Raw genomic sequence first — 18,868 nt, 5'->3', positions numbered from 1 at the left:
CAAGTGAAGAAGCTGAATAAGTATGATCCTCCATCTTATGAAGCCAGAGGTTTTCAAATGCACCGGCACTTGTGACTGCTTGCTGCTGCTTTTCGTCACTCTACCTGCAGGTGGAAACTGGAAACCGACAAGTGAAAACGCGAAAGTCAATTCCGTATTTCTCAAGGATGTCCCTGTACGTACCTGTATTTTCAAGATGGCGCATGTACATGATGAGACACCGGTCGCAATGTATATGTAAATGAGAATTTCGGAGCTTACAGACATACTGATAAGCTGATGGAGGTGAATACACATGTGCTAGGACACACTTTTGACTGCAAAATTTGTTTGTCTCAAAGAACAACTGAAATTGTTACACATAGTGCCTTTAAACTCTTAAAAGCAACATGGACTGTTGGTGCCTTTCAGGATTCACTTTACAGTTCCAAAATAAAAACAACAGCAACAGATGATCATATTTAATGACTTTCTAGACAGCGTCATCTAACCTGACATCATAAAGGTGGTAAATATGCTGCAATAAAATAAAAACTGACATAGTGGCACTTTTGGTCCAGAATTTGTCCTAATCAGTGGTATTGGGATCTCTGTTTCTTTGCAGATGATGTTGCCCTTTATGCTCTATGAGACTCATGATTTGAGGCTAAGTTTGACGAAGATCAGCAACTCAACACATGGTACCCTTCACAAGAAAGAAAAACCTGTCTAGTGAAGGATTCTGATACATTAAGGTTGAAGTATAACTTCGGCTGAAGCCCAGTTCAGATCAAAGATTCGCCACGACTACTTGCAATGCAGCGTTCTGTAACATTCTAAAAACCTGCCAAAAACCAAGTCAACTAGCTGAGACGGTGTATCATCTCTAGTCAACAACTCTCTGTACTTCTGTTCTGATTTGCAGCTTTTCAGGTTTATTTTGTGGCTGAAAATAATTTGCGCTTTATGTCTTAAAACCAGCTGTTGAAGATTTGACCGGCTGAGGTGACACCATCAGCCGGCTTGAGTTGAGCTCAGACCAGCCAGTTCACACCGCTGCTAATTTTGTCTGCAACATTTTCAAACGGTTTTGTCTCCTCGCTAATCTTTCGTCTGAACTGGGCTTGAGACATCGAATGTTGAAATTAACTGGTAACTAACCCGTTAACTTCTAAGAAAAAAAGACGCAAAATCACATTAACCGCGAGAGGCGCTTTAGTTTTAGTCCGGCACTGTGTCTGGAGAAATTTTAATGTTTTGTGATGTAAATATCTTGCCTTTTATGCCTTTTATTTCATTTTTGTTGGCTTTGCTAAAAGATGACAGGCTAGTGGCCTTAATATGGGTAAACACAGTGCCCACTGCCCACCCACCGGTCATCAATGGTTAGCTCATGTTAGCCTTACTGACCAGGTGAAAGCTAGGATCAGGGATTATATGAAGTGGCATACCTATGTATGTATGCACAATGTTGTATATTTAAGTCCACTGGGAGGAGGTTCAAAGCTCTAAATCTCCCATTATACTAACTGGGATACCTCCAGATGAAGCTAACAATAAACAACAGCTAACAATAAAATAACATCTTTCGTGGACGCAGGGCTAATCTTACATGCTCTTACTGAATACTGGTGGCATTTTAAATCCTAATAACACCTTAAGCAATGTCCCAACACTGCAGGTTGCGGCCAAACTGCCCTGCATGTATGTTAAATATCTACAAAAGAGCATGCAGTGGTTTTAATTTGATACCAACCAGGCTGTCAGTGGCAGTAAGGCTTCAGCAGACCCAGACTCCAGCTCTGACTCAGCCAGGAAAAGTAGAAAAACAAACAGTAACAGGTGGAGAAGGAAGACGGAGGAGACAGGAGAGAGTCAGGCAGAGCCTGTGCTGATCTGGGTCTACTTGTGAGTCCTCACTAGCACACTGAAGAGGCTGTCCTCCTGTGCTAGCAGGTTGGGACCCGAGTCACATTCCACCAAGATCCCCGAGGAGAAGACCAACACCTGCTCGGCATCCAAGATAGAGGACACGCGGTGCTGGTGCAGGATGAAGGGACAGAGAGGAGGACAGAGGGAAAGGACGGAAAAGATCACATGAAGGACAGGAAATGGGAGGAAGTGAAGGAGGGAAAGAAAAGTGTAGAAGAACAGAGAAGGAAAAGGCAAATGTAAAGGGAGGAAATTAAGGATGTGATGATAGAAAGTATAGAAAGACAAAAGAGAAGAAAGGGATATATTTAAATGGAAAGGACAGGAGGAGGTACAGTGGGTGAGACAGAAAGGATCCGGAGGACACGACAGAATCACAGAGGGAGACAACAGTCAGAAAAGGAAAGCAGATAAGTGACAGAGAGGACTGACTTCACATCTAAGACGCTAAATGCATTTGGAATATTAACATTATTAGAAACTGTCTGGAAATACGGTTAGTGCGAGAAGGAGAAAAGGTGCAGGAGAAGGATGTATGAAGCATCCATTCAGGAAAACATACAGCAATAGATGCACATGAAGCTCAAAGAAAAGGAGCCACATATCTGCATCTATCAGCGCTGAACACACTGTGAAGCTCAGCGAACTGCAGGACTGGAGTCTGTTTGTAGTCTGAGTCAAATAAACCTTCGTGGTTTCACTTTCAACAACAAACTCAGCAGGAGCACAGACTGAAGGACTCACTGCGATTGTGACGACTGTTCTGTCTGCAAACGCTGTCATCACCACTTTCTGTAAGATGTTCTCCTGTGAGGAAGAAAAAGAGATATTAGTTATTTTTGCTTATGTTTGTCACATAAATAAAGAGTCTTATGGTTTAAACATAAACTCCATCTGTTCAGTGCACTTTACATGTGTAGTTCTGGTGCTAAGTGTGTTTTCAGATGAGTGATGTGGTTTAAAAATATTAATTTTCTATTTGAGATTTGAACTTAACTTCATTTAATTGTATAGAATATGATCTTTATTAAAAAGCACTTTACAAAACAGAGTTACAAAGTGCTTTATATGTCGGTAATTAAAACAGACAAGACATGAAAATGACAACTTCTAAAAGAACTGGTGTATGAAAACTGAGGAAATAAAGACAGTTTAAATGAACTCAAAGCTCAAGTAAAATCAGGACAGGCTTTCAGAAAAAAGTGTGTTTTAAGGGGGGACTTAAAGGAGATCATTGACTCGGCCAACCTGATTTCCTCGGGCAGACTCGGGCCCTGAGAGCAAACGCTCTGTCCCCTTTAGTTTTCAGTCAGACCTCTAGAACAGACAGAAGACCTCTGCCCGAGGACCTCAAAGTACATCCTGAAATGTACGGTACTAAGTGTTCGGAGATATAGCTATAACCAGTGGTGGATGAAGTATTCAGACCCTTCACTTAAAGCTGGGATAGGCAGTTTAATTGTGGCGTCATTGAACAAAAATCCCAGAATAAACTTAGAGCATACTGTAACTGAAGTGGTCTGGGAAAAATCTAAACTTCTGCTCCACCTCTTGGTCTGTTTCCAGGCTTTGGAAAATCTAGCCCGCGAGGCGAGACTCCGACCAATCACAGGTCGTTTCAGAGAGAGGGTACTTCTATTGGCTGTTCTACAGAGGCAGATGGTAAAAGTCTGATTCAATGGCAGAGAGTCCTGCAGAGAAAGTTGCTAATCCAGCATTAGCAACACTGCGGAGCAACCCAAAACAGGAAGCTGGACTCATCAGCAAGAGTTCAACAAAAACAAAAACGTGTTTATATCAGTGATGTTTTTCAGAGATGGAGAGAAAGTATTGCTAATAGATTAGCCTTCTGCTAACAGGAACCAAAGGCTCACAGCTGCGACTTCCTGTTCACATCTATGTAGCTAATGTTAGCTAGAGCCTCAAATCACAGTGTGTCCTCCGCCTCAATCCGCACCGCTTCAGAACAACTCGCCAGGAGGAGAGCAGGCAGCAGCTCTGTAGACAGACCTGAATCCAGCTAACACAAAGCTCAGCTCCGGTAGACTGGACAGACACAACTTCCCACCAGATCAGCAAACTTTCTGTTGCTGCTGTTACACAGGTTAGACCTGGCAGTGGAGGGTTTGCGCTACCAGCTGCCGAGCGAGGGTCTGACTCCAGAGCTCATGTCGTTAACCTCTCTGGGAAGCAGTCCGCAGCGGCAGACAGAAACGTTGAGGGACAACGAAATAAGATTAAATAAATTAATGTATGTATAAATTTTGGGTTGCTATATGAGGGTGTGTGAATGCCTGTTTTCAAATTCGGACGTCATGTCTTTTCTGTCTTGTGTAGATTCCTGCCTACCCCAGGGCGCGCACACACACACACACACACACCGTGGCCATGTCTATAGACGCTGTGGCTTCGTCCATGATGAGGATGCTGCTGTTTCTGACAAAAGCTCGGGCCAAACAGAAGAGCTGCCTCTGACCGACGCTGAAGTTCTCTCCGCCTTCTGTGACAACGGCGTCTGGACACAAACAGACAAACGTTCAATTAAACAGACATATCAAATCACTGTTTGATTCTTCATCATATTTAATGTATCCTGCAGAACTTCTGGTGCAATAAAACTCATTTAATCTTGAGATGTATTTGAGTACCGAGTCCTCCAGGCAGAGCTTTCACCATGTTCTTCAACTGGGCGATCTCTAGCGCCTCCCAGAGTCGATCATCAGTGCACATCTTGTCTGGATCCAGATTGAACCTGCAACGAGAGAATGTCATTAACACTTTGTTATAACAAAGGTGCTGAGCAGGTGCTTGTGCCTGTTGTTCTGTGCAGAAATACAGTTGACAATGTCTAGAATAGGATTGGGGTTGGAGTCATTGAGTTGGTGTGCATTGACAGAGGCGGACTAACAGAGGCTTCATCTACCTTTAATTTATTCGTCACTATTTTAAAGCAACAACCTGTGAACATGCTAAAGCTGAAAAAACCTGCAATAACTGGACGAACCGCACATAAAGATTGTTTCTACCAGACTTGAAGGAGGCCAAAAATGATGGACCTCCACTTCTAATCCTTCCGTGCTGGAAAGCCGAATCACCAGAGGAGCTGTGTGGTCACTGCAGCCTAGGTCGTTTTCACAGCAGCCCATGCAGAATGTTGGTGATGTCAGGAAGCACAAATCTGACTACAACAGAGAAGAAAGTCTGTCTTAAAGATCCGATTTGCCTCTAGGCAGAACATCGTCTGCGCAGTCCCTCCACAATGTCACAATAGCCCTTTTAAATAGGAACTGTTAAAATTTGCAGGAAAGCCCAGTCAGTGTTTTTTTCAGCATTGGCAGTATAAAGACAAAATCGGGGAGTGCAGCAAAATGCCGCCTACCTACTTTTGTTTATACAGAATGCGCCTTTTTCGGAGCAATGGGGGGCGTGAGCAAGTAACAAAACGTGTAGCTCAGCGTGTGACGTAAACAGTGACGTGGGAGGGAAGCCACGGCTGGCCGGCGATTCTCTCATAAGTCGGTCTGTTCTTCACCGTCCCCGTCATCTGACGGTTAATGGCCTCTTCGTTTGCGAGGACAAGGAGGGCGCACAATTCCTTGTCTCCCCAGTTGCTCATCTTTACAGTGTCTGTCAGGTTTGTGTTTCCCTCTTGCTACTAGCTGCTCGCTAATTCCTGCTATCAGCTGTTTCCTGTTTATCCACCGCCAGTGGGTCGCACGTGCAGCGTCATCAACAGCTCCTCCCACAAGTCATCAACAGCTCCTCCTGTTGTGGAAGGTCGCCTCGTTCTTTTTAAACCAAACACATGTCTGCCCTACGAGGTGGACAAATTGGGCACCTTGGATGAACTCGCCAATCCGGCTCTGTGTGTCCAAATGCTCGCAGCTTGCCGGCAAAACAGCCCAACATTCGCCAAAAATCTGGCAGTGTAAAAGGGGCTAATGTTACGATCACAAAAATGTAAACAAATTCTGCCGATCTCTGTGAATTCTGTGTGATCTTGCAATGTTGTCCAATCATCACAATTTTACTGCAAATTTGACCATTTAAACGGGTAAAATCTCATTTCATTGTATATTGTATATTTACAGCATATTGAGTCACTCGCTCTGCGCCTGAAGTCACACACACAGTGACAGGGCTAACTGCTAGCATCACACGGCTAATGTTAACCGACGGTTATTAACAAGTTTAATGACAGAGTCGAGCTGTTTCTGTGTCGATGTGAGATCAGGGCTTGGTGTCGGATGTTAATCACAGCTGCGAGGCTTCTCCCTATGCAGCAAGATGTGTGTTAGGTGTTGAGAGAGCAGGAGAGTGCCCAACGGCAGCAACACCTGATCATTAGCGATTAGGTGTTGCTGCTCCCCACCATGAATCCAACTATTTTAGCAAACCAACAAAAAACAAACCAACAAAGACACAAAATCCTAAAAACAAGCATTGCAATTTTTTAGAAAAGCTTTGATGAAATCAGTCATTTCAGGCCACAACAATCTTGAAAGCGGCTCACAAAATCCTGGAGGAGCTGCTGATACAGCACAGAGCTTGGTAAGATCCTGTATGGAGACATGTGGAGCCTCCAGAGGGAGCTTAAAGTGAGTAAACTAAATGATGTAATTTACCCACCTGACCTTCTACACTGGGTGAAAATTAAGAAAATGAAGCAAAACTAGATGAAATGTTAGAATAAAGAATGACAAAAGGATAAAATAGATTTCTTCTGATGTGTCTGTGTGTCTCTTCCAGGCGATTAAAGACATAGTTGTTAATCTAACACTTAGTAAGTGCCTTGTTTACTCTGAACATTAGCTTCACTTAATTCTGTGTGACAGAGTCGGAACATAACAGCAACATCTAAGATAACAGTGTGAAACTGTTACTGTCGACCATTCACCCCAGGCTTACGTTCACATAAACAAGAGCCGGTGGAAACGCCAAGACACACACACACACACTCACACTCTCTCCGTCTCTGTCTCACACACACTATTATCTAGAGCGGCATATCTGTCCAAACAAATAGCACATGCTCTTTGTCTTTTATAACAAACACAGAGTCTTCTGTATCGTCTGGTTATACAAACACACAGAGCGTTGTGAGCGCGTGTGACAGCGAAGAAGACAGAGAGAGAGAACGACCTCCTCGGTCCGTGACGTCTGTGACAAAAGTCAGATTAGGTCCAAACCAGAGTTCCCACTGGGTTTTCAACCATTAACCCCACAGCTGGGACTGTGTGTCGTCATGTGACTAATCTCTTTCAGGACAACACATTTTCATGTCGGTCTGTTTTTTCACTTGTTGCTGCAGTTTGGGTTTCGCTTGATATGACAGGCCATCACAGAGGTTTTAAATCTGGGTCATAATGTGACATTTCAGCACTTTGTTTTCCAAAGATGGGTTTTGTAAAAGAGCAGAGTTCATACTTGAATTTTGTGTTTCTACTAGAACATATTTACAGGCTTTAACATTCAGACAAGACTTTCTTTTCCTCTAACTGTCTGTGCTGGAACACCTGTATTCACCCTCTCCCTGAAACACTTTGTTTTACTGCCTGTCTCTTTAAGCCCTCCTCCCAAAAAAGCCCAGACTGCTCTGATTTTTCAGCGTTTTCAGGTCTTCTGTATCTCAGTGCCTCTGGACCGTCATGCAGCCGGGGCAATGACTGTAACGGAGAATAGCATCACTTTCTACTGTTAAAAGTCTCCAATAAAAGCTTCTAATGTTAATGTTAACATTAGTTACCTGAATGAACTGTATTCTGATTACATTATGAAATTATAGTACGTACAAATTAAATTTTTCCCTCCAACAGTGGTGCTTAGTGTACAATAAAACTGTTTATTTATTGAGGACTTCAAAGTTTCCTTTTCACGTCTACTGGATAAGGAGTGTTTTCTTGTCCCGTCAGCACAGTTTACAGTTCTTGTCTCAGTGGTGACACAAGATTAAAAATATACACAGGAAGCTGTTTGCAGTGACGGTGAAAAAGTCAGAGGATGGAAACATTAAGATTCAATGATACTAACGTGATACAGTGAGGCTTTGTTTGAGGGTGTCTGTGTACCTTATTGATCCGCTGAATAACACAGGGTCCTGGAGGATGATGGACAGTCGCGACCTGAGTGTCTGCAGAGGAAGTTTACAGATGTCAATCCCGTCGATGACGATCTTCCCTGTGAATAAGCAAACACACGCTCAGTTAATTTACCAACCAGGTCAGCCCTGGAGTCTGGATGAATTTAATGACATTCACCACCAAAGACAGCGTATTGCTATGTAAGCTAGTTAGCAAATTTTCTGCGTTAGTAACACAGCTAACTTTAGCAAATTTCAGCTAGCTAAAACTCCGATATTTCTATTTATCAGTGTTTCCTTTGTTTTTGTTTTTTCAGCACTGGGGTTAATGAATTTAATGAATTTATTGTTTATCAAAACACAAATAAGATCCCTCCACCTCACCGCCTGCCACTAAGACACTACTTCCCTGGGAGGAGAGCAGATGGCAATCCCTAATCAAGGCCTTGTTTACACGGATACTGATACAAATAAAAATGGCTTTTTATTTATGCTGTATAAAAAAAAAAATCCGGGTTTACACGATCAGTTGTGAAAACGATATCCCTGTTTACACAAAAACGTTGCTGCAATTAGCATGCCAGGCCAGTAGGTGGCAATACGCCATAGAAAAACACTCTGCGCATGCACAGTGATTTATTTTCTTCTTGGCACTAGTGATAAAAACAATGATAAACTACATTTAGCATAGTTAGCTGCTGTGATGTTGATGCAGCAGTGCTAAGTTCATTTGTAAGCTCGTAAGTAGTCCCAAAAGTGCTAACAAAATGTAAACAACCCGGCATATATCCGCCATTATTGTTGTGGTTACCAGGCGCCTAACGAGCATGCGCAAACTGGGTTGCAACGTCATCGTTTTCCAAAATCTCTGTCTATCCTGTTTACACGTCTCCATAGGAATGGATATTTTAAAAAACTTTCACTTTGGAAGCCGTTTTTGAAAATCTCAGTTTTCGTTGAGAAAAATGCCGATTACATGTGAATGATAGGTGGTAAATACCCATTTTCATAAAAATAAGGAAACGTATAAACAGGGCCTAAGGCTACATAATGTTAATGTCCTCGCGGCGGGGAGTGACCGTGGGGTCTCCTGGCCATCGCTGCAGTGTTTGACATTAATGGAAACACAACATGTGTGGACATTTGTTGACATGAGTTTTCTTAGCTAATGTTAGCTACGAGGAGAGGCAGGACACTTGGGAACACGCACAACTTCACATCCTTTGGATTTTCCCAGAAAATTCATCTTTAGTCCTTTACACAAAAGTCAGTCCACAGGCTGTTACAGGCGACTGAGAAAGTCGGGGAAGGTCACAGATTTTCAGATTCGTCACAACCTGTTCAGTAAGCGGCAATAAAAAAAAGATCACGCAGAAGTCAGTGGAAAGCCACGATTAGATATTGTCTCTCAATGTGTCCACACGAGTTGAAAATGTTTAAACTTAATTAATTAATTAATTAAACTTAATTTTTTTAGTTTGCCTCTAATGTAACATAGGTTATAACGTTATATGACAACACAGCATCCAGTTGCTAATGGCTAACGTTAGCCCACTGTAGCGCAGCCTCTGAAACATTAACGTTATCTTCCTTGTGCATTTCCACTTACTAGTAACGTTAACACTACTATCTAACGTTAGCACTGTAACTTTATTCTAAAACTCATCAGTCATCACTGACTAAAACTCTGGGGTTGCATTTGACTGTCTTGGTTGTAACTTTACACTCGCTTTCCTCTTCTGTGTATGTAACGTTACCATGCCAACGCCTACGTCTATCATAGACGTAATGAGGACATAATGGAGGAGGGGGGGTAGGCCTTTGGAGGGAGGTGGAGTTGCAGGAGGAGGGGGATGGGACAAATTTCAGCTAGCTAAAACTCCGATATTTCTATTTATCAGTGTTTCCTTTGTTTTTGTTTTTTCAGCACTGGGGTTAATGAATTTAATGAATTTATTGTTTATCAAAACACAAATAAGATCCCTCCACCTCACCGCCTGCCACTAAGACACTACTTCCCTGGGAGGAGAGCAGATGGCAATCCCTAATCAAGGCCTTGTTTACACGGATACTGATACAAATAAAAATGGCTTTTTATTTATGCTGTATAAAAAAAAAAATCCGGGTTTACACGATCAGTTGTGAAAACGATATCCCTGTTTACACAAAAACGTTGCTGCAATTAGCATGCCAGGCCAGTAGGTGGCAATACGCCATAGAAAAACACTCTGCGCATGCACAGTGATTTATTTTCTTCTTGGCACTAGTGATAAAAACAATGATAAACTACATTTTAACCTTACCTAGCATAGTTAGCTGCTATGCACTTACTAATATTGGGCACAGCAGACGTCTTTGTGCACCAATGTAGCGGTGATGTTGATGCAGCAGTGCTAAGTTCATTTGCACTCAGGAGGAGGGGGATGGGACTTTGGAGGTAGGCGGGAGTTGTGGATGTTCCAATGTGTGAAATGCAAGAAAGGTAAGAGTAGCTTTAAACTGGCTCGTTATGAGAAATATTCATGGTGTAAATCTCCTCTCTGTCTGAAACAGCTTTAGTCTATGAAACGTGAAAAATGTCCACCAAATTACTGCTTTTGTCCAAAATTAATGGATATTCATTTTGTTTAGCAAATTTTAATCAAATATTTTGTGTTTTTTTGGAGCGATGACAAAATTTTAATGAAAAAATGTATCTGTTTGTGTTTTTAACTGTTGGAGTAAAATAGTTTCAGCTGAAAACCTGCAGCGCTCCCTTCTCTTTGAGTTACTATTGGATGTAATTTACACCTCAAACTATCATAAAACTTTAGTGTAGCTGTTAAAGCTCACACACAGTACAAATGGTAATACATCACCAGACTAAATACTTCAATAACACTGCTCTGGCATTTCTTCTTTTGGCCAGAGATTTAAATTTTATTGCTGTCACACCTAAAATAAGTGTGACTGTGTGTGTGCATGAGGATTTGTGAGGTTTAAAAACTCTTGTTAAGTAATAATTGACCAATTATTACTGATGAAATATGCAAACAGGATATTTTGGCTGTTGACCAAACTCACTGCTGCTTTATTTGCCTTTTTTAAAACTTGACTGGACCCCATTAAATTAGTCCTCACAACAGAACTTCCTGTGCTTGTTCACACTGCAGCGTCTTGAATAAATATTTTTGTTCTGTTGAATACAGTGTTATATTTTTGGGGTAATGAAATCCAGAATGTTCTGTACAGTTCAGTGAAGGGAGCTACAGTATCACCAGAAGGCTGCTCTGGTTTTATTTCACTGCTTTATAAGGAAATGCTGCTGACACACACGTCTTAATTTACTGTTAAATGAAACGTCTGCCCGGCTGTGTGTGTGTGTGTGTGTGTGTGTGTGTGTGTGTGTGTGTGTGTGCGTATGGAAAAAGTGACTGTGTAATCTCCTTTGTCCGAATAATCTGTCTATGAGCAGTCGTCGTCATCCAGAGTGAAAACAGAAAGATACGATTACGATTCGCTTTCAGAATTCAATAAATAAAAGACAGACAGTTTTAAGACATGACGACCCGGAGCCTGAAGATGACTGCACCAAAATGGGCCAAGTCTTTTGTTATGTCCTTTATTTAATCCTCTGATAGAGGAGTCTACTTCAGGTCCTCTCCTCAGGTATTTAAAAGCAAAGAAACACACATGAAGAACAAAAAGACCTTTGGATTCTCACGTAGCGCGAGCAGCACGAGTGTTTAAAAAGAGCTGAAATGTAAAGAGGGATGGTTAAATAAACATTTTCTCCAACATAAACATACACTACTATTCTATAGAGTGGACTGTGGATGTTTAGAGATGACGCAGAACGTCTTCTGAAGGGAACCTAGATGACTAATTTACCTCCAGCAGTGTTTTCATTTCACCAAACCCATTATGATGCTGTTTGGGTTCAGGGTGGTGTGTGTCCTCGGTTCAGATGTATGTAATGGTTTAATTCAGTGGATAAACGTCAGAGCAGAACGCCTACATATGACTTCATCTCTGGTGTTGTGAAGCAGTACTTCTAAACCTTGGTGGCTCCTGATCCTTTACAGGTAAGGCTGGTGTTATTCCACATTTCAACAGTTTGTCAACAAATCTCATGAAAAGACCACAAACAACAGAGGTTTCACATCAAAGCAAAGCAAGTGTTCTGTGCAGCGAAATTACAGACCAAGTGAAGGCAAAGACGTGTTTTTTGAGGTCACAGCAACCTTGACCTTTGACCACCAAAATCTAATAAGTTCATTCTTGAGTCCAAGTGGATGTTTGTGCCAAAGCTGAGGAAAATCCCTCTATGTGGCCTTGAGGCATCATGTTCACAAGAATGAGAAAGATGAGGTCACAGTGACCTTGATCTTTCACCACTGAAATCTAATCAGTTCATCCTCAACTTAAAGTGGACATTCTTGCCAAATTTGAAAGAATTCCGTCACGGTGCTCTTGAGATATCACCCTCACAAGAATGAGACAGACAAGGTCACAGTGATGGTGACCTTTGACCACCAAAATCTAATCAGTTCATTCTTGCGTCCAAGTGGACGTTTGTGCCAAAGCTGAGGAAAATCCCTCTATGTGGTCTCGAGGCACCATGTTCGCAAGAATGAGAAAGATGAGGTCACAGTGACCTTGATCTTTCACCATCGAAATCTAATCAGTTCATCCTCGACTTAAAGTGGACATTCTTGCCAAATTTGAAAAAATTCCATCATGGTGCTCTTGAGATATCACCCTCACAAGAATGAGACAGACAAGGTCACAGCGACGGTGACCTTTCACCTTTGACCACCAATCTAATCGGTGGTGGATGGGTCCAACAAACCCTGACCTTCACCAAGGAGATAAGATTATAAAGCCAAACCCTGTTCTTTCTACCTAAACCCAACCACATGTTTTTGAGGGAAAAATAACGTCAATCTGTGGTGTTGTACCGACGTAGTGCTTTTAATTTGAAGAGAGAGGAAGAAACTGTATGTAAACGTTACATTTCCTGTGATGTGTGTGATCTTGCACATCGTATCTGGACGTGGAAAGTCCATGACCAATCGACATGTGACGAGGTCGGAGTGAGAATGTGTTCTACCGTAAGTACTAACAAGTAGTGAGAACTTCCTGTCTGCCAGCTGGTTTATTAAAGTTTTTCAACTATCATGTTATGATTTATGATTTTAGAAGGTATAAGCACCCTCCTGTCTCACAGCAACTTATTTTGAAGCATCTTCTTCATCTTATAAGTAGATCAGAGGAAATGACTGAGAGGGAGCAGCTTAATTCAAAGACTAAATGAGAGACCAACAGAGATGTTTTTAGGGTTAAGTAGAACTGAAGAGCTACTTAAGGCAACAACTCAGAGGGAAATCCTTCAGTGAACAGACAAGAGATTATCTTCAGAATCATTTCCTTTAATGAGACATAAACATACTCAATCAGTGACAGACAGAAAGAAAGACGAGAGAGACTGAAGATGAAAGAAGTGGAAAAACAACGTGAGCACTCTGTCTTTCTCTCTCTGTTAACAGTGTGACAGGACACAGACCCACCTTCAAAAATATCCACCATGTTGAAGAAGGCCAACGACAGAGACGACTTCCCACTGCCGGTGCGACCACAGATTCCCACCTAACAGGGAGAGGAGAGGCAGTCAAATAGGCTTCAGTGTGACACTGCTGTGAGACACCAGACACCTGTGTGACAACAGAGTGGCAGCTACATGCCGAGTGCGGACACATGGCTGCGACTTCAAAGGAAAAGTCCACGTTTAAACTAAATCCAACATCTTCTTATTAGCAGACAAACAGTATTAACCACAGTATTTCACTCCACCACACACTGATCGTTGGGACCCTGCCCCGCTGTCCTCACAGCTGCGTGTTAATTACCTTCTGGCCGGGCTCGATGTACATGTTGACGTGTTTGAGCACTGGTTTGAGCATGGGGTCGTAGCGCACACACAGGTCCTGGATCTTTATCTCACCGGTCTGAGGCCAGTTCTCAGGCACCTGGGAGGCGTCTGCAGGGAGAGACACATAGAGAGTCTGTAGAATAAGAACAGACCACTAACAGCTCGCAGTTGTCTATGTTACAGTTGTGGCTGGTGTAAACACGAGCGTACAGACCGTATGGAGCGAGTCATAACACTGCAGATATACAGTGGAAGAGTTTTCCTATTAAAGCACTGCTGAGATTCCTCACTGACATCACAACCACACAGCTAAAGTTGTTACTTAGAACTGTGATAATTAAACCTTTAATGCCTCCAAAAGTCGGCACAGGGTTGCGCAACTTAAAGGTCCAGTGTGTAGGTTCAGGGGTATATCTTGGCAGAAATTAAATATAATATTATAACTGTATTTTCTCTAGTATATAAGCACCTGAAAATAAAGTTTGTTGTCTTATTGCTACCTTAGAATGAGTCGTTTATATCTACAACCCCGATTCCAAAAAAGCTGGGACGTTGTGTAAAATGTGAATAAAAACAGAAGGCAATGATTTGCCGATCTCTTTGGACCTATATTCAATTGAATACAATCAAATAAGCAAAGAAAAAAGTATTTCATGTTCAAACTGAGTCATGTTTACCACTGTGTGACATCACCTTTTCCTTTAACAGCACTCAGTAAGTGTTTGGGAACTGAGGACACTAACTGCTTAAGTTTTGAGACTGATTTCTTTTCCCATTCTTGCTTGATATACGACTTCAGTTGCTCAACAGTTCGACGTCTTCATTGTCTAATTTGTGCTTCATAATGTGCCACAAGTTTTCAATGGGAGACAGGTGAGGACTGCGGACAGGTTAGTCTCGTACCTGAACTCTTTTACTACGAAGCCACGCTGTTGTAACACGTGCAGAATGTGTCTCATTGTCTTGCTGGAATAAGCAGGGATGTCCCTGACAAGACGTAGTCGGGATGGCAGCATATGTTGCCCCAAAACCTGTATGTACCTTTCAGCATTAATGGTGCCTTCGCAGATGAACAAGTTACCCATGATGCCATGGGCACTAACACACCCCCATACCATCAGGCTTTAAACTTTGAGCTGGTAACAATCTGGATGGTCCTTTTCCTTTTTTAGCCCGGAGGATACAGCGTCCATGATGGACTCATCAGACCACAGCACACTCTTCCACTTTGTGTCAGTCCACTTCAGGTGAGGTTGGGCCCAGAGAAGTTGGCAGAGATGTTGTTGATATGTGGCTTTCACTTTGCATGGTAGAGTCTTAACTTGTATTTGTAGATGCAGCGACGAACTATGTTCACTGACAGTGGTGTTCCTGAGCCCATGTAGTGATATCAGTTATAGAGGTCAAACGTCTAAAACTGTTGGACTATTTTCCAAGAGTGGTGAACCTCGACGTCTCTGTGGATAATTCGTCTCATGCTGAAACCTCCTGAACAATTAACACTGAATGAATTCTAACCAGAAGAAGTTTTAGCCGGTTGCAATCTGCAATCCTCACCACTAAATCCCCCTAAACCTTACACACTGCTCCTTTAACAGTAATGCTAGAGACTTCAGAATGTTTTTGGACTGGTGCATTAACTGACAGTGTCAGCAAGTTGGCAGTAGAGGTTGGGTAACTAAGTGGTGCTACATATAACGTTAATGGATCAATGTCTTTCACAGTCCTTAGAAAATTTTACACTCAAGTGACTGAGTCAAGGTTGAGTAAATTAAAACTTAAAAACTTACAAAAGCTCCCTCCACAGCCACAGCAGGTGATATACAACTGTCTTCAAACCTGAGTAGTTTTCCTGATATTTGGAAACACTAGCTTCTATATGCCACATTATTCATATTACTACACGGACGAGATAAGAGTTTCATAGTTCAACTTCTTTTGGTTTCGTCCTCACAAATTTTACACTTTTATCTGTTCGCTGGGAGCTTCCATGATGTCAGAGAGGAAGAATCTTTCTGGTCTCTGTCACTCAGTTTTTGGGATTTGGGAGTATGTACTGTAAAACACAAGGTTGAAAGTTAAAGTCAACAAGACGACGGACCTTTATACGCGACACAGAGATGGAAACCTTACTGTTAACTCTTACAATATTTTAATCTGCTTTTTTTCTTGGTTTCTTTTCACTTTCTTTGTGTTTTTTCCAGCCATCCTTCAAACTCAGGAATTGTTTTGGTTACGTTTCCCGAAATAGCTGCTCTGTCTGGATTAAAGGTCCTCTGGCAGATTCACTGGATGTTTTCTTTTTTTGTTCAAGATCTGGAAAGGTTTGGTTCGGTTAGATATCAGTTGACTCACTGGCACTAACCTGATTAAATAAAAACTGAGATGATGTAAAGTCTCTTTGTTTTGTTGTCTGTCCTGCCAGGAGAAAATCCCGGCAGCAGTTGTATTATTTCACCATAGCAACAGCACACCCCATAAACCCAAAACACAGCTTCTGGACTCTGAAGCAAACGATGAAACTGTTACACACACACACACACACACACACACACACACACACACTGTACAGTTATAACAAGCTGATTTATCATCAAATCATTTTGTTTCATCCTATAAATCTTTAAACACAACTTTATCTCTTTGTACTTCAAAAGCAAAATCCTACTGACATCTGGTGTGTGAATGATTTGTGAAATTTAATGTTTAAGTGTGTGTACAAGATGACTCTTAAAGGGTATCTTCTGTATTTTTCAACCTGCACTCTTTTGTCCCATGTTTATGAGTAGAAACATGTACTTGGTCCAGTATGTCTCCTGTGGTGTCCCCCAGGGGTCGATCCTGGGCCCTATTATCTTTTCCATTTACATGCTCCCTCTAGGTGACATCATCCGTAAATACAACGTCCATTTTCATTGTTATGCAGACGACACACAGTTGTACATCCCAATCAGTCCCAGTGATCAGTCTAATATAACAGCCCTCCACAGCTGTATCACAGAAATAAAATACTGGATGTCAGACAATTTTCTCCAACTCAATCAGCCAAAATCTGATGTTATTGTTATAGGTCCATCCACAACAACAAGACATTTTTAACAATGCAATTTAAAAGTTTTGATTTTTATTGATAACCTACATTTACCAACAACAAAAAGACTACATTTAGCACCCAAAAAAAAGTTAATAAATAAATAAATAAGTAAATTTAAAAAAACGAATATCGAATACCAAATTTTCATAACGAATACCTACTCATAGAAACAAATATTTGAATATCCGAATATTTGGGTACAGCCCTATAGAAGTGTTTGTTTTTGTCACTGACAGGCTCAGATTGTTATTATATCTAAGTGTCTGACAACATTATGGAAAGGATCCCTACAGAGATAGACCTTTGTGTTAAAGAGTAAGAGCCTTTTTGTTTAAGAAGAAATCGCCATCACCAGTTTCACCAGACTCCATTTAAATAAACAGTCATTTTAGCGTGTATAGTGGCAGCATGTTTTTACATTTAAGTGACTGAATTAAGAGTTAATTTAAACCAAACCAGAGTTGGTGATTGTTGGAACAGTGACTATTTTTGTAAGTTTTATTTTGTTTCTGTCGACTTTAAATGAAATGTGTCCTATGATGATAAAATGACTGTTTATTTAAATGGAATCTGGTGGGTTTGGAGATAGTGATTTTGTGGCTGGTTCTAGTCAAACAAAAAGGATGTTACTCTTTAACACAAAGCTCTATCTCTGTAGGGATCCTTTCATAATGTTGTCAGACACTTAGAATAACAACCTGAGCCTGTCAGTGGCAAAAACAAACACCTTTCGTGGACATAAATGGACGCAGCAGACTGTTTCACGGCTCCTGGCTGCAGCCCTCTCACTCAATACAGGACCAATCTAAAAATGTATCATTGAAAAATACCAAAGTAACCCTTTTATTTATTTACCTATGGTACTTTATCTGTTATACTGCAGATGTTAAAAAGTCTTGCAATCATGTATTAAAAAAAAAAAAATTGCAGGAATGCAGCAGTGAGCTCCTTCCCAACATTTTGGCTTTGTGTTGCTGTCTTAGCAATCAAATCTGACAAGTCCAAAATATGTGGTTCTCTTCTTATCAGGGTTATTATGAAAATGTCAAAACACAGTTAGAGGCATAATTTCACAAGTCCTGCGGAGCTGGATGATCATGGTCATTGAGATTTAAGCCTAGTTACACATGTGTGTGATTAGTAAGGCTGAATGGATGTTGGTGTACGTGAGCTTGATAACAAGAACTCAGTTACCCATAGATCCCTCGTAGTTCTCTGACTCTGTGCTGAGGAAGCTGTTGACCTTCTTCACAGCCGCCATCTGGACCTCCAGGTCTGCCAGGTTCCTCACCACCCAGTTCAGGTAGTTGGTGACCTACAGAGCGACACACAAAGGATCATGCTTTTATTGTTAAGATGATGTTTATATCTACAGTGTAAACCCACAACTATACAGACAACTCTCTAAAGCCCTGTTTCCACCAAACACTTTTGGTTTGGTACCTTTAGAACCAAAAGTTACCCTTCAGACATGGTACCTAGCGTTTCTGGTACGCACCGGTACCATCCACAACTTCTCACAGTGGAAAAAGAAAACCAAACGGCCGTCCTTTGTCGATACCACCAGCGATTCATGTAGTGTAATCTATTTTTTGAATAATTTGATGTAGGCCATCCTGAAATGTGTCGGCTGGAGTTGGGCTGTGCCAAAACCCACAAATCACAATATAACGTGGCCACAGGTTTAATGTGTGTCTGTCAGTTTGTGGTATACAGCATGCATCACAAAACCACTAGTGTGAGCTGAATTAAAAGATCTTAAAAGCTTCAAACCTCACAATTAAGGGCGCTCTATTGCAGTTGTTGTTTTGCTTTAATGGTGCGTAAGCCCACACAATCTTTAACAGACACAATAAAGACATTTGCTGCTGTT

General features: G+C 41.5%; 1 protein-coding gene across 4 annotated transcripts in view; it reads right to left on the bottom strand.

Annotated features, from left to right (window-relative positions):
* The window catches only part of abcc9 (ATP-binding cassette, sub-family C (CFTR/MRP), member 9), a 107,474-nt gene that overhangs the window by 8,964 nt on the left and 79,642 nt on the right, over positions 1-18,868 (bottom strand). For 3 of the 4 annotated variants that reach the window (XM_049567216.1, XM_049567217.1, XM_049567215.1), the window contains 7 exons: positions 18,190-18,310; positions 13,879-14,009; positions 13,540-13,618; positions 7,980-8,088; positions 4,560-4,663; positions 4,293-4,426; positions 2,656-2,718 (listed from right to left, as the gene is read on the bottom strand). In XM_049567216.1, the coding sequence (XP_049423173.1) occupies positions 2,656-2,718; positions 4,293-4,426; positions 4,560-4,663; positions 7,980-8,088; positions 13,540-13,618; positions 13,879-14,009; positions 18,190-18,310 (741 nt within the window). Of the gene's footprint in view, positions 1-1,735; positions 2,020-2,655; positions 2,719-4,292; positions 4,427-4,559; positions 4,664-7,979; positions 8,089-13,539; positions 13,619-13,878; positions 14,010-18,189; positions 18,311-18,868 lie in introns of all 4 variants that reach the window. The other variant, XR_007448452.1, reaches the window with a different exon arrangement.

Source organism: Epinephelus fuscoguttatus, linkage group LG22 (genome assembly GCF_011397635.1).
Source record: "Epinephelus fuscoguttatus linkage group LG22, E.fuscoguttatus.final_Chr_v1".
Classification (NCBI taxonomy): domain Eukaryota; kingdom Metazoa; phylum Chordata; class Actinopteri; order Perciformes; family Serranidae; genus Epinephelus; species Epinephelus fuscoguttatus.
Note: the sequence above shows the minus strand (reverse complement) of the source record. Positions and strands in the feature narration are given on the sequence as shown.